General features: G+C 38.8%; 1 protein-coding gene across 1 annotated transcript; it reads left to right on the forward strand.

Moving 5' to 3' along the window:
* Positions 1–758: 758 nt before the first annotated feature.
* On the forward strand, positions 759–16,097 carry LOC311126097 (uncharacterized protein; the record flags this gene model as incomplete). Its single annotated transcript, XM_084200122.1, has 12 exons — positions 759–829; positions 1,112–1,435; positions 1,556–1,703; positions 3,699–3,762; positions 3,859–4,085; positions 13,187–13,293; positions 13,884–14,135; positions 14,411–14,674; positions 14,884–14,974; positions 15,046–15,094; positions 15,397–15,632; positions 15,950–16,097. Coding segments are annotated over 12 exons (1,981 nt in total), but the record flags the coding sequence as incomplete, so codon positions are not given.
* Positions 16,098–16,399: the final 302 nt, after the last annotated feature.

The raw sequence follows: 16,399 nt of genomic DNA on the forward strand, positions 1-16,399 counted from the left end.
TTATTTAAAAATCATACAATGTGATTTTCTGGATTTTTGTTTTAGATTCCGTCTCTCACAGTTGAAGTGTACCTATGATAAAAATGACAGACCTCTACATGCTTTGGAAGTAGGAAAACCTGCAAAATCGGCAGTGTATCAAATACTTGTTCTCCCCACTGTATATATGTATGTATGTGTATGTGTGTATGTGTGTGTGTGTGTGTGTGTGTGTGTGTGTGTGTCACTTGATGTTTAGCCTCACTGCTTGGGGATAGGAGCTATCATTGAACCTGGTGGTCAGTCTTCAGGCTGCTGTACAGCTTGACGGACCGTAGAGTATTGAACATTTATCCTCCTTTATTTGGAGTTCTGAGAATAAAACAACTTCAGAACAATCAATATAGAAATATCTGTTTACAGTACTACAGATCTGTTCAATAAGTGATTGTTGTTGTTGTTGTTGATGTTGTTGATGATGATGATGACTTTATTTAATCCATTAGGAAATTACTTTTGCATCATACATCATGTCATCTTAAATAGAAAGACGTAGACAGACATGAAACACGTCACACACATTAAATACATATAGACTTACAGACAGACAGTAATCACATAGACAACCATATAGCACAATACAACTCAACACAATATGAGCCTGGTTCATTTTCAGTAATGAGGCCCTGTACCCCATTTACAGTTTATACTTCAATGTATCAGGTGTAGTTATTCACCAGCTATAGAGTGAGTTGTTGTTTATGTTTCTAACACTGCAGGGTGGGAGATGCAACAAGGGCCTTGAGAACAGCAGGAAGTGTGTTGGTGGTGTTTCTCTGGTCTGTAGCAGGTATGGTCTCATTCTTGTCTTTTAGTTGCTCTGTTTAACAATCTACAGACATTTCTAAAAGGATAAGAATCATAATATTATTCTGGTGTGTTCTGTTATGCGTCTCCACTTCCCTTTAAATAGTTATCTTTCACACCTCACTGAGTGATGCTTATCTGTGGTTTCCATTCACACTCAACTCAACAACTACGGCAACAAATTGTGGACAAACCCTACTGTTAGTGTGAGCCAAAAGACCTTGACTTAATTATGATACCATTGTATTGTGTGACTGTGTTTCAGTGGTACTGGGTCAGAATGGCTGGAGTGTGAGCTACACCAAGAATAGTATCTGTACCTTGAAGGGGTCAACAGTGGAGCTGTCCTGCTCCTACACATATCCCAGAGGTTATACAGTCACGACAACCAAATGGTATAAATGGAAGAAACGAAGCTGGACTGAAATCCAAGATAAATATGAGGATCGTATAGAGTACCGTGGGAACAAGGAGAATGACTGCACCCTGAGAATCACAGACCTGAGAGAGCAGGATTCAACATCATATTCCTTCTCATTTATAGAAGGATTATGGACTCATGGCTCATATGTTACTCTCTCTGTCACAGGTACTGTAATCTGAAATAAAGAGTATAGTTACCACTTCAAATGATTTATTACATTTTCAGTGAGAACCTTGGAATGGTGCTGACAGACAGATGTTCTCCATTGTTGTTTCATAACTTCAGATCTAAAGGTGACTGTGGGAATGTGGACAAGAGGGGAGTATTGGAAGACACTGACCTGCAGCACTACCTGTACCCTGATTGGTAACCCCAACCCCACCTTCATCTGGTACAGGAACGGACATAATCTAGATGAGAGCACCTCCCCCCAGTACAAATACTCAGTCTCCAGTAACTATGAAGACAGCTACTCCTGTGCTGTAAAAGGCCATGAGGATCTCCGGTCTCCTGCAGTCTGTGAGTGTGGATTAAACCCTGACAAAGCCTGTAAACTGAAAAGTTGGTGATGACTTATTAAATGCTCAGAAACTTCCATTTACATTTACTGTTGAAGTAAACTACAATATTTCCAAAGTGGAACTTGCTATTGATATATTCTTGGCAAGAAACATTTAGAAAGTAAAATAAATGAAATAACAAAAATCTTTATGTTTCAGGCATTCAGAGTCAGGAAATACAGTATAATGTACTCATCTGATTCCATTATATTTCAGGTGTCCAGGGTCAGGACTGCAACAGAGTGACTTACACCAAGAGGAGAATCTGTGTCTTGAAGGGGTCATCAGTGGACATATCATGTACTTATGGCAGTGGTTATGATACCGTCACATCATCACTCTGGTTTAGTCCTAAACAGAGTGCTAGGTGGAGTGATAAGTTGATCCCTGAGGACATAACCACAGACCCAGGGTATGCAGGTCGTGTGGAGTATGGTGGAGAGAAGGAGAGAGGTCACTCCACCCTGAGAATCACAGACCTGAGAGAAGAGGACTCAGCTGAGTACAAGTTCATATTCAACACACATACATCAAGATGGGGATACAGCTTCACTGGAACAACTCTGACTGTCACAGGTTACACTGAACGAATGATCATGTTTATACATACATTTCTATGTGATGTTTAATTATAATTATTGAGGAAAGTTTGCTGGCTCCTGTCTCCCTGACTGTCACAGATAATCTGTCACTCATCTCACATCTATTACTGTAATGACCTTATTAAGGGCAGTCATCCAGACACAGTAGTGGTATGTGACAGAAAAAAACAAATCTAGTATATCATATAAGAGGACATATATAGGAGGAGAATAATGATGTGTTTCCTTTTTCTCTAGATGTTGTGTTGGAGATGGATCCTACATCTGTGTCAGAGAGGGAGAATGTCACACTGACATGTAGAACCAAATGTACACTGGACCCCATCACAGCCTACAGTTGGTATAAGAATGGACAGCCTATACCAAACAGCAACACCTCCTCTCCTGTCTATAGCCTATTCCCAGTCATCAGTGAGGATGCAGGCAGATACTCCTGTGCTGTGGAAGGCCATGAGGATCTCCCCTCTCCTGAAGAGACTCTCAATGTCAGATGTAAGTACATGTGGAAAAGTACAATTGGAAAAGTACAATTGTGGAAAGTATATATAATATTTTTAACTGACCTAATTTTTACTCTTTTTAAATCCACTGTATTTTACATTAGATGGACCAAAGAACAGCTCAGTGTCAGCCAGTCCCTCTGGTGAAATAGTGGAGGGCAGTTCAGTGACTCTGACCTGCAGCAGTGATGCCAACCCACCTGTGGACAAATACACCTGGTACAAGAAGAACGTAACCTCACCAAAAGCATCAGGACAGAGTTACAATATCACTAACATCAGCTCTGAGGAAAGTGGAGAATACTACTGTGAGGCTGAGAATACAATAGCATCTAAGAACTCTACAGCTCTGATGATCATTGTAGCAGGTCAAGATTCATCTTCAATACTTCAATACAAAACTACATGTTTCAATTTAATCTTAATCATTATACTTTGGATTATTACTCCTTAGTTTATAACTATACATGGTGTTATAAGATCCCTTAACAAGTATTGCATTAATGTCCTGTATTTCAGTTTATTTTTAGTTTATTATATCATGCCATGTACTCACATCATCCATATTATATTATAGGGAAACAAACCTCAGTTATGACTACAGCTGTTGGAATCATAATGGTTGTTCTGGTTCTCATCCTCTGTCTCTCTGGACTCATGTGGTTCAGGTGAGTGAAAATTCATATTTTTATGTTGTTTATTTTTTAAATGTAGCACTCTGATTTGTTGTTAACTTCATTAATTAATTAATCAATGTGCAAAACAGGAAGAAGGCCTCCAAATCCACCTCTGACACGAGAGACACAAGTGATATAGCAGAAAATGGACAGGTGAGTCTGTTGGAATCAGAAGATGACTGTGATGTCTGTGTATTGCTTTGTGGAACATTTCCACGCCTCATGTTTTCTGTCCTCTTTCTCCATCAGGGAGACTCTAGTCCAGTGTATGACAACATCTCAAGCATGGTCATGACCCCTACTGCAACACAGACAGCAGCCACCGTAGACCAGGATGTTGTTCACTACACCAGCGTCCACTTCTCTCACTCCGAAAACCAGGAAGTGTCTCTGTACTCAACCGTCCAGAAACAGAAACAAGACGAAGATGCCCAATACGCTGTTGTGAAATTGAATCGCCCCAGTTCTGCCACCAAGTGAGCATATTCTGCCATTACAGCAACATAGAAACAATACTAGAACATTGGAAACACACAGCATTTAAGGATACGTTTGTTTGTTTACAACCAAATCTGGATGTCCAGGGGGTTGGAAAGTAGAATCTTATTTACTGCATTTCTATACAATTAAAACACTTTAAAATGTTATTTGGAAAACAGCAAAAAACAAGCAAAAATGACCCCAGCCGTTATCTCCTTGGCTGCTGTAGGTTCATTCACCTCAGTCCATCTACAAACACATAGCCTATTAGCTATACAGTTGTAATGTTATACCCCTGAAAGGGAGGAAATATGGGAGATGATTCACACTGACACGCAGCATCAGCAACAAAACAAAAACGTGTGACATTTTTATAACTGTATTGTTCGCATGTTGATAGCATTTTAATGTATGCCTATAGGGAAGATAGGCCAAGTGGAGATATTCATATTGAAACATATCTTTTTTTATGTTCCTAAATTGTTTGATCAGACCCCAAGTTTGGGAACCACTGTAAAAACCTCTCTCTCTGCTTGCTTCCTCTCTCTCTCTGTCTCCCTCTACTTCCACCTGCATGCATTGCAGCCTGCCTCAGCCTCTCCAATGAGCACCACATCACTGTCTGTCTCAGTAGCCTAGCTTAGTAGTGTTTGGTTTTCTCCTGCTGAGGTAGGCTCCGTTTAACATTAGATTCTTACTTCATCCTTCTAGACCTGACTGACTGTAGACAAGGCAGGAGTCGCGGGACACAGCATCTGGCAAACACACTGTCAGCAGAGCAACCTGCGGCCTGGGGTAGTTCGTTTCACGTCGCCCTCGGCAAGTGCCACGAGAAGGGGAATTAGCCGTTTGAGAGAGTGGTGAATGTGCTGATAAAATTAGGGAGGCATATCTGGGGGATGCCAGAGATCATAACAAACAAACCACTGTTCATGATTCCACTCATTCACAAAGAGGCAGGCGCAATTAGTCAGTTCAAGAAAATAAGCGTTCTGAGCTTTGACCAACGCTGGGAGCAATATTTAGATGTTGATCCGTAATTCATTTTCTTTACTGTGTACAGTATTTGTATTAGGCTATTATTATTATTTTCAAATTAGAAAAAACATTAACGACCTCTGTGTCCTCAAACGTAGTAATGGCCATGTGCTCATTGGAGGAGTAGACAATGATGATGTCAAGAGTGATGCATATTGTGCATTCATGCCTCAACACCAGAAACAGGAAGAGGAAGTGCAATAAACTGCTGTGAAATGGAACCTCCCTACTGCTGCCATATTCTGCAATAAGGTAATTCATATGCTGCTGTTTATTGTAGATATCATCAATAGGCAAAACAGTTGACCCCTAGTGACCAATACTGATGTCATTTCCTTAAACTATGGACCCAACAATGGACATCTCAAGACAATTATTATGACATGTCTATAATGAGGGAGTGATGTGATGATGGTTTTGATGAACAGTTCGGATGAATTCCAAATGGCACCCTATTTCCTATTTAGTGCACTACTTTTATCCTGAGCCCATAGGCCCTGGTGAAAGATAGTGCTTTATAAAGGGTATAGGGTGCCACCATTTGGAACACAACTTTTGTTTCATTTTTGTTTCTCTCTCTTCAGACCCGCAGCACAAGCAGCTGAGGAGGACCCCTCTGTTCTCTACAGTACAGTCAACAAACCCAGAACCAAGAAGACCTGAACACAACAAACCCAGAACCAGGAAGACCTGAACACAACAAACCCAGAACCAAGAAGACCTGAACACAACAAACCCAGAACCAGGAAGACCTGAACACAACAAACCCAGAACCAAGAAGACCTGAACACACAAACACAGAACCTAGAAGACCTGAACACAACAAACACAGAACCAAGAAGACCTGAACATAACAAAACAAGAACCAAGTAGACCTGAACACAACAAACCCAGAACCAAGAAGACCTGAACACAACAAACACAGAACCTAGAAGACCTGAACACAACAAACACAGAACCAAGAAGACCTGAACATAACAAAACAAGAACCAAGTAGACCTGAACACAACAAACCCAGAACCAAGTAGACCTGAACACAACAAACCCAGAACCAAGAAGACCTGAACACAACAAGTTTCACAAAAACCTTGTAGTGTACAGCGCATTCGGAAAGTATTCAGACCCCTTGACTTTGTCCACATTTTTGTTACAGCCTTATTCTAAAATGTATTAAATAAAAATAATATATACATCTACACACAATACCCCATAATGACAAAGTGAAAACAGGTTTTCAGTCATTTTTGCAAATGTATTAAAAATAAAAACAGAAATACCTTATTTACATAAGTATTCAGATGCTTTGCTATGAGACTAGAAATGGAGCTCAGGTGCATCCTGTTTCCATTGATCATACTTGAGATGTTTCTACAATGTGATGGAGTCCAAAACTAGGCCTCACACCTCTATTCTCCTACTATCATATTGCTATCAGATCCAGAATGTTTTCCATAGCTTTAACTTTTGAGTAAATGTGGAGTTGAATTCTCTTTCCTTGTAATGATAATTATGTAAATTGATGATAAATGGGATAGATTATGCTTCTGCTATTTTTCTATGGGGTTTTGACATTTCCAGATTTTTTTATTACCTAATGTACTTTTCTCAGTGACTGATATTGATAACATTGATAACAGCTTTTTAATGTGTACAATCTTGGACCAAGTTTATCTTGATGTGTTAAAATGATTTACTTTGTATTGCTGTCAGACATTATTGACCAATGGCATTTATGAGAAGGAATATTAATACCATAATCACGCTTGTTTTATTGTAAAAGTATGCATTATTACCTATTTTAGATGAAGTGTGATTCAGTGTAATGTATGCATCATGTTGTAAATAAGCTCAAAGCTAAAGACAATACATACTAATGTTTTTTCTTTTAAATATTGCAGGTTATCCTGTCATTCTATATCGTCTGTTACCTTAAAATAAAACAAAAAAGAAACAGAAGTTAAACATCTTTCCACAGTACTGTAGAAAGTTATTATAATATCGTATGACATCTTTGGTTGTCAAGCATGTAAATGTGGCCGCGTTCGACATTGCAGCCGACTTTAAAGTCGAGACTGACTGATCTACAAATAATATGAAGTAGTTATTTATCATGCAAGGTGATTTGTAGATCAGTCAGTCAGTCACAATTTACCCATGACACGTCACAGTTTGGATGCTCTTGAATACAGCCTCTGTGAATGAGGAAGCAAGCCATCTCTGAATCAGCGTCTTGGTCCCTGACATAGAGTTGGACAGAGGGCACAGCTTGGCATCTTTTCATGCTGGCTTCTGTTACAACATCGGCAGCACATTTGAGGGCTATCTCCATTTTAAAGTTGTCAATTTCTTCTTGTTCAACCTCCATGAGTATAATGACAGTCGATAAACATACTGAAAGGATGCATACAATGTCATGTCAATGCTTAAACAGTCTTTGTAGCTAGTGTGTCTTTTATCCAACTCTATGGTCTCTCACTACTTCAAAGTTGTGTCAACCACAGACCTAAAACCTCACAGTCAGTGTCTGTTTCCTTAGACTGCCAGAAAGTTCATCACAAGACCTCTCTCCCCTTCACTCTGTAAGTATGCTTGACAATATCTTAAAATATGTATATTTTATTATTATATGTCTGTATCCATGAACCATATTCCTCTGTTATGGGCATGGTGATGAGAAGAATATAATATAGTGGGGACTTTTTAGAAAATGGCCTGAATTTTGAGTAATAGTAAGAGTAAGAATGATGAGTTTATGGGCAGAATTAACCTGAGATACAATGATGGTGGGTTGTGTTTAGTAGTAGTATTAACATGAGACACAGTGATGGTGGGTTGTGTTTAGGAGTAGTATTAACATGAGACACAGTGATGGTGGGTTGTGTTTAGTAGTAGTATTAACATGAGACATAGTGATGGTGGGTTGTGTTTAGGAGTAGTATTAACATGAGACACAGTGATGGTGGGTTGTGTTTAGGAGTAGTATTAACATGAGACATAGTGATGGTGGGTTGTGTTTAGGAGTAGTATTAACATGAGACACAGTGATGGTGGGTTGTGTTTAGGAGTAGTATTAACATGAGACACAGTGATGGTGGGTTGTGTTTAGGAGTAGTATTAACATGAGACACAGTGATGGTGGGTTGTGTTTAGGAGTAGTATTAACATGAGACACAGTGATGGTGGGTTGTGGTTTTGTTGGTTTAGATCACACTAAGCGTCATTTTCCTGTCCTAACTTCCTGTCCTAGATTGAACAATCAGAGTTCTTTAAACAGAGATGCTAAAAATTACTAGTTAATAGTTATAATTTGTAATTCTATACTTCTTTATATTGACAATATATGCAGTTTATATTCACATTACAGTATCTGGACGACAGGCTACATTACATTATATATAGATAACATGCTACATTAGACTATATATGGATAACAATTTACATTAGACTATATATGGATATCAGGCTACATTAGACTATATATAGATAACAGGCTACATTAGACTATATATAGATAACAGGCAACCTTTGACTATATATGGATAACAGGCTACATTAGACTATATGGATAACATGCTACAATAGACTATATATGGATAACATGCTACAATAGACTATATATGGATAACAGGCTACATTAGACTATATATGGATAACAGGCTACATTATATTATGTATAGATAACAGGCTACATTAGACTATATATGGATAACATGCTACATTAGACTATACATAGATAGCAGGCTACATTTGACAATATATGGATAACAGGCTGCATTAGATTATATATGGATAACAGGCTACATTAGACTATATATGGATAACATGCTACATTAGACTAAATATAGATAACAGGCTACATTAGACTATATATGGATAACAGGCTACATTAGACGATATATGGATAAAAGGCTACATTAGACTATATATGGATAACAGGCTACAATAGACTATATATGGATAACATGCTACAATAGACTATATATGGATAACAGGCTACATTAGACTATATATGGATAACAGGCTACATTATACTATGTATAGATAACAGGCTACATTAGACTATATATGGATAACATGCTACATTAGACTATACATAAATAGCAGGCTACATTTGACAATATATGGATAACAGGCTGCATTAGATTATATATGGATAACAGGCTACATTAGACTATATATGGATAACATGCTACATTAGACTATATATAGATAGCATGCTACATTAGACTATATATCGATAACAGGCTACATTATACTATGTATAGATAACAGGCTACATTAGACTATATATGGATAACATGCTACATTAGACTATACATAGATAGCAGGCTACATTTGACAATATATGGATAACAGGCTGCATTAGATTATATATGGATAACAGGCTACATTAGACTATATATAGATAGCAGGCTACTTTAGACTATATATCGATAACAGGCTACATTAGACTATATTGAGAAAAGGTTACATTAGACTATACATAGATAACAGGCTACATTAGACTATGTATGGATAGTAGGCTACATTAGACTATATATAGATAACAGGCTACATTTGACTATATATGGATAACATGCTACCTTTGACTATATATGGATAACAGGCTACATTAGACTACATGGATAACAGGTTACATTAGACTATACATAGATAACAGGCTACATTAGACTATGTATGGATAGTAGGCTACATTAGACTATATATAGACAACAGGCTACATTTGACTATATATGGATAACATGCTACCTTTGACTATATATGGATAACAGGCTACATTAGACTACATGGATAACAGGCTACATTAGACTATATATAGATAACAGGCTACATTAGACTATATATGGATAACAGGCTACATTAGACTATATATGGATAACAGGCTACTTTAGACTATCTATGGATAACATGCTACCTTTGACTATATATGGATAACAGGCTACATTAGACTACATGGATAACAGGCTACATTAGACTATATATAGATAACAGGCTACATTAGACTATATATGGATAACAGGCTACATTAGACTATATATGGATAACAGACTACATTAGACTATATATGGATAGCAGGCTAAATTAGATTATATATAGATAACAGGCTACATTTAACTATATATGGATAGCAGGCTACATTAGACTATATATGGATAGCAGGCTACATTAGACTATATATGGATAGCAGAATACATTAGACTATATATTGATAGCAGGCTAGATTAGACTATATATGGATAACATGCCTCATTAGACTATATATGGATAACAGGCTACATTAGATTATACATGGATAACAGGCTACATTGGACTATATATGGATAACAGGCTACATTAGACAATATATGTGTAACATGCTACCATAGACTATATATGGATAGCAGAATACATTAGACTATATATGGACAACAGGCTACATTAGACAATATGGATAGCAGCTATTTCAAGGCCTACCTTCTTTGCTTGACATAATGGGAAAATCAAAATAAATCAGCCAAGACCTCAGAAAAAAAATGGTAGACCTCCACAAGTCTGGTTGATCCTTGGGAGCAATTTCCAAACACCTGAACGTACCACGTTCATCTGTACAAACAATAGTACGCAAGTATAAACACCATGGGACCACGCAGCCGTCATATCGCTCATGAAGGAGACGCGTTCTGTCTCCTAGAGATTAACGTACTTTGGTGCGAAAAGTGCAAATCAATCCCAGAATAACAGCAAAGGACCTTGTGAAGATGCTGGAGGAAACAGGTACAAAAGTATCTATATCCACAGTAAAACGAGTCCTATATCGACATAACCTGAAAGGCCGCTCAGCAAGGAAGAAGCCACTGCTCCAAAACCGCCATAAAAAAGCCAGACTACGGTTTGCAACTGCACATGGGGACAAAGATCGTACTTTTTGGAGAAATGTCCTCTGGTCTGATGAAACAAAAATAGAACTGATTGGCCATAATGACCATCGTTATGTTTGGAGGAAAAAGGGGGAAGCTTGCAAGCCAAAGAACACCATTTCAACCGTGAAGCACAGAGGTGGCAGCATCATGCTGTGGGGGTGCTTTGCTGCAGGAGGGACTGGTGCACTTCACAAAATAGATGGCATCATGAGGAAGGAAAATTATGTGGATATATTGAAGCAACATCTCAAGACATCAATCAGGAAGTTAAAGCTTGGTTGCAAATGGGTCTTCCAAATGGACAATGACCCCAAGCATACTTCCAAAGTTGTGGCAAAATGGCTTAAGGACAACAAAGTTAAGGTATTGGAGTGGCCATCACAAGGCCCTGACCTCAATCCTATAAAACATTTGTGGGCAGAACTAAAAAAGCATGTGCGAGCAAGGAGGCCTACAAACCTGACTCAGTTACACCAGCTCTGTCAGGAGGAATGGGCCAAAATTCACCCAACTTATTGTGGGAAGCTTGTGGAAGGCTACCCGAAACATTTAACCCAAGATAAACAATTTTAAGGCAATGCTACCAAATACTAATTGAGTGTATGTAAACTTCTGACCCACTGTGAATGTGATGAAATAAATAAAACCTGAAATAAATCATTCTCTCTACTATTATTCTGACATTTCACATTCTTAAAATAAAGTGGTGATCCTAACTGACCTAAGGCAGGGAATATTTACTAGGATTAAATGTAAGGAATTGTGAAAAACTGAGTTTAAATGTATTTGGCTAAGGCATATGTAAACTTCCGACTTGAACTGTAAATACATACATACATACATACATACATACATACATACATACATACATACATACATACATACATACATACATACATACATACATACATACATACATACATACATACATACATACATACATACATACATACATACATACATACATACATACATACATACATACATACAGTACATACACACATACATATACAGTGCAATAGACTAACAGACAGACAGTAATCACATAGACAACCATATAGCACAATACAACACAACACAATATGAGCCTGGTTCATTTTCAGTAATGAGGCCCTGTACCCCATTTCCAGTTTATACTTCAATGTATCAGGTGTAGTTATTCACCAGCTATAGAGTGAGTTGTTGTTTATGTTTCTAAGACTGCAGGGTGGGAGATGCAACAATGGCCTTGAGAACAGCAGGAAGTGTGTTGGTGGTCTTTCTCTGGTCTGTAGCAGGTATGGTCTCATTCGTATCTTTTAGTTGCCTGGTTTGTCAATCTACAGATATTTCTAAAAGCAAAACATTTTCATGTTCTACTAGTGACACATTTGGCGTGTCCGCTTCACTTTAAACGGTTTCCATTCACACTCAACCAAAGAGTATCTATGTCTCAACTCAGCTACTACGGGAACAAAGTGTTAGTGTGAGTCAAAGGACATTGAAGTTAATGTAATGTCCTTGTGATGTCTAACTGGGTTTCAGCTGTACTGGGGCAGAATGGCTGGAGTGTGACTAACACCACAGTATTTGTACCTTGAAGGGGTCATCAGTGGAACTGTCCTGCTCTTACACATATCCCAGTTGGTATAAAGTCACAACAACCTTCTGGTTCACTAAAAATTGTTGCTGTGGAGAATTATGTGAGTCTGAGTGATGACCCAGTATGCAAAGGTCGTGTGACATACCATAGAGATAAGAAGAATGGCCACACCATGACAATCACAGACCTGAGAGAGAGTGACTCCACTACGTACAAGTTCAGATTTATTACAGATCAGACCGAAGGGATCCTGGAGTCACTTTGTCTGTTACAGGTACAGTGATGTTATATATAGTGCTGATCTGTTTAATTGGTTCTGGAAAATTGTCTTAATTTGTATTTAAATAATATAAATAATATGAAAGTATGCGTAAAATAGGAATGTCTGAATTGATGATTTGAGAACGTCCACTCCTGCCTCATTTGAACTAGACAACAGGTAATTGAGGTATTTAATGTTGTTATCTACTCCAGACCTGCAGGTGAAGGTGACCACTACATGGTGGTCAACGACACTGACCTGTAGCACCACCTGTACTCTGACTGACAACCCCAACCCCACCTACATCTGGTACAGGAACAGTAAGATTGTACAAGAGGACTCCTCCCCCTCATACTCAGTCTACTTAAAAACTGAAGACAGCTTCTACTGTGCTGTAAAAGGCATCAATTCTCCTGCAGTGTGTGAGTGTGACTGATACACTTTTTAAAGTCTTACAAAATCATCCAATACATCATTGGTCAGTGTTGATGTGCAGTGAAACAGACATGAAATAGGGCTGCTATTTCATTTCGATTAATGGATGTTGACAGTTCAAAATATGTACTCCATTTGAAAAATGTACTTTGTGTTTCAGATGTTGGGGGGGTCACAGTTATTTCCACGTGACTTACACCCATCAGAGTATCTGTACCTTGAAGGGGTCATCTGTGGACATATCCTGCTCTTATACATATCCCAGTGGTCATAGAGTCTCCGAAACAAACTGGTATACAAAAGGAAAACTTGATGAGGCGCCACAAATCCTGAGCCCGGGGTATGGAGGTCGTGTGGAGTACCTGAGAAATATGCAGAGTGACTCCACCCTGAGAATCACAGACCTGAGAGAGGAGGATTCAGCAGTATAAGTTAAGAGTCATAACAGATCAGACAAAACTGGGAGCCCACCTTCCCTGGAACATCTCTGACTGTCACAGGTAACACTGCATGTCACATCTTATCAATACTGCAAACTATTACTTCATGATATGTGTTTTAATCCCCTTTCATTTAGGTCTGCAGGTGAAGGTGACTCCTGCCACTGTGACAGAGGGACAGAAGGTGACACTGACCTGTATCACCAACACCTGTACCTTGAGTGACAACCCCAACCCCACCTACATCTGGTACAAGAACGGACATGTAACCAACCAATCTAACAGTCTGTTCCTAAACCCAGTCAGCAGTGAGGATGCAGGCAGATACTCCTGTGCTGTAGAAGGCCATGAGGATCTCCACTCTCCTGAAGAGACTCTCACTGTCAGATGTGAGTATGTGTGATCCATCTCCAGTTGTATTCTTTTAGTAACATCATCTCTTATCTATTCTATCTATCTATTATTTCAATCTATGGCCAAGTTCCATGATTGTACTCATCTCACTACTGTGGTACTACACAAACACTGTATTGTTACATTATTTTCTAAGTTACACATATTTATATTCATATTTCAATTATTTCAATCATAAGTGTAAGTTCCATGATGCTCCTCATGTAAAGCAATATGTATGAACAATGTGTTGATACATATTGTCTGCCAGATGGCCCAAAGGACAGCTCAGTGTCAGTCAGTCCCTCTGGCGAAATAGTGGAGGGCAGTTCAGTGACTCTGACCTGCAGCAGTGATGCCAACCCACCTGTGGACAAATACACCTGGTACAAGAAGAACATAACCTCACCAAAAGCATCAGGACAGAGTTACAATATCACTAACATCAGCTCTGAGGACAGTGGAGAATACTACTGTGAGGCCCGGAATAAAATAGCATCTAAGAACTTTACAGCTCTGATGATCATTGTAGCAGGTCAAGATTCATCTTCAATACTTCAATACAAAACTACATGTTTCAATTTAGTCTTAATCATTATACGTTGGATTATTACTCCTTAGTTTATAACTATACATTGTGTTATAAGATCCCTTAACAAGTATTGCATTAATGTCCTGTATTTAAGTTTATTTTTAGTTTATTATATCATGCCATGTACTCACATCATCCATATTATATTATAGTTAAACAAACCTCAGTTATGACTACAGCTGTTGGAATCATAGTGGTTGTTCTGGTTCTCATCCTCTGTCTCTCTGGCTTCACGTGGTTTAGGTGAGTGAATTGTATTATTTATTATTTATTATTTAATTGATTGATTGATTCATTCATTCATTAACAAACAGGAAGAAGGCCTCCAAATCCACCTCTGACACAAGAGACACAAGTGATATAGCAGGGACAGCGGAGTCACTCACCACCTTCCGGAGACATTTGAAACCCCACCTCTTTAAGGAATACCTGGGATAGGATAAAATAATCCTTCTACCCCCCCCCCCCCCCCCAAAAAAAAAAAAAGGTGAATGCACCTATTTGTAAGTCGCTCTGGATAAGAGCGTCTGCTAAATGACGTAAATGTAAATATATTAGAAAATGGACAGGTGAGTCTGTTGGAATCAGAAGATGACTGTGATGTCTGGGTATTGCTTTGTGGAACATTTCCACTCCTCATGTTGTCTGTCCTCTTTCTCCATCAGGGAGACTCTAGTCCAGTATATGACAACATCTCAGGCATGGCCATCTCCCCTACTGCAACACAGACAGCAGCCAACGTAGACCAGGATGTTGTTCACTACACCAGCGTCCACTTCTCTCGCTCCAAAAACCAGGAAGTCCCTCTGTACTCCACCGTCCAACTGCCTCAACCCCAGAAACAGGACGAGGATGTCCAGTACGCTGCTGTGAAATTCAACCGCCCCACTGCTGCCACCCAGTAAGCATATTCTGCATTAAGGTAATTCATATGCTGCTGCTTATTGTAGGAGATGTCATCAATAAGCAAAACAGTTGACCCATAGTGACCACTAGTGATGTCATTTCCTTAAACTACGAACCCAACAATGGACATCTCAAGAAAATTACTTTGACATGTATTGATGTAATGATGGTTTTGAGGAACTGCTCATTATGCGTTCCAAATGGCATCATATTCCCTATTTAGTGCACTACAAAGGCAGTGCACTATAAAGGGTATAGGGTGCCAACATTTGGGACGCAACCTTTGTTTCATTTCTGTTTCTCTCTCTTCAGACCTGCAGCAGCACAATCAGCTGAGGAGGACCCCTCTGTGATCTACAGTCAAGGCAGTCAACAAACCCAGAACCAAGAAGACCTGAACACAACAAACCCAGAACCAAAAAGACCTGAACACAACAAACCCAGAACCAAGAAGACCTGAACACAACAAACCCAGAACCAAGAAGACCTGAACTCAACAAGTTTGACAAAAATCCATATATTCAAAATAAGTGCCATAAAGCTTGAGGGGGTGTGGAATATTGGCCATTATAAACTGAGTGGTTTATACCACGGCTAAGGGCTGTTCTTGACACAAAGCGGATATGCCGTGGTATATTGGCCTGATTGCTATTAGAAACTGGTTACCAACATAAATAGTATTTTTTACGCCATACCCGTGGTATATTGTCTGAAATACAGTATTCACTTCTGAAATGCAGTTTCAGTCAGTCAGCATCCAAG

This window comes from Coregonus lavaretus (assembly GCF_964263955.1).
Source record: "Coregonus lavaretus genome assembly, contig: HAP1_SCAFFOLD_7969, whole genome shotgun sequence".
Classification (NCBI taxonomy): Eukaryota; Metazoa; Chordata; class Actinopteri; order Salmoniformes; family Salmonidae; genus Coregonus; species Coregonus lavaretus.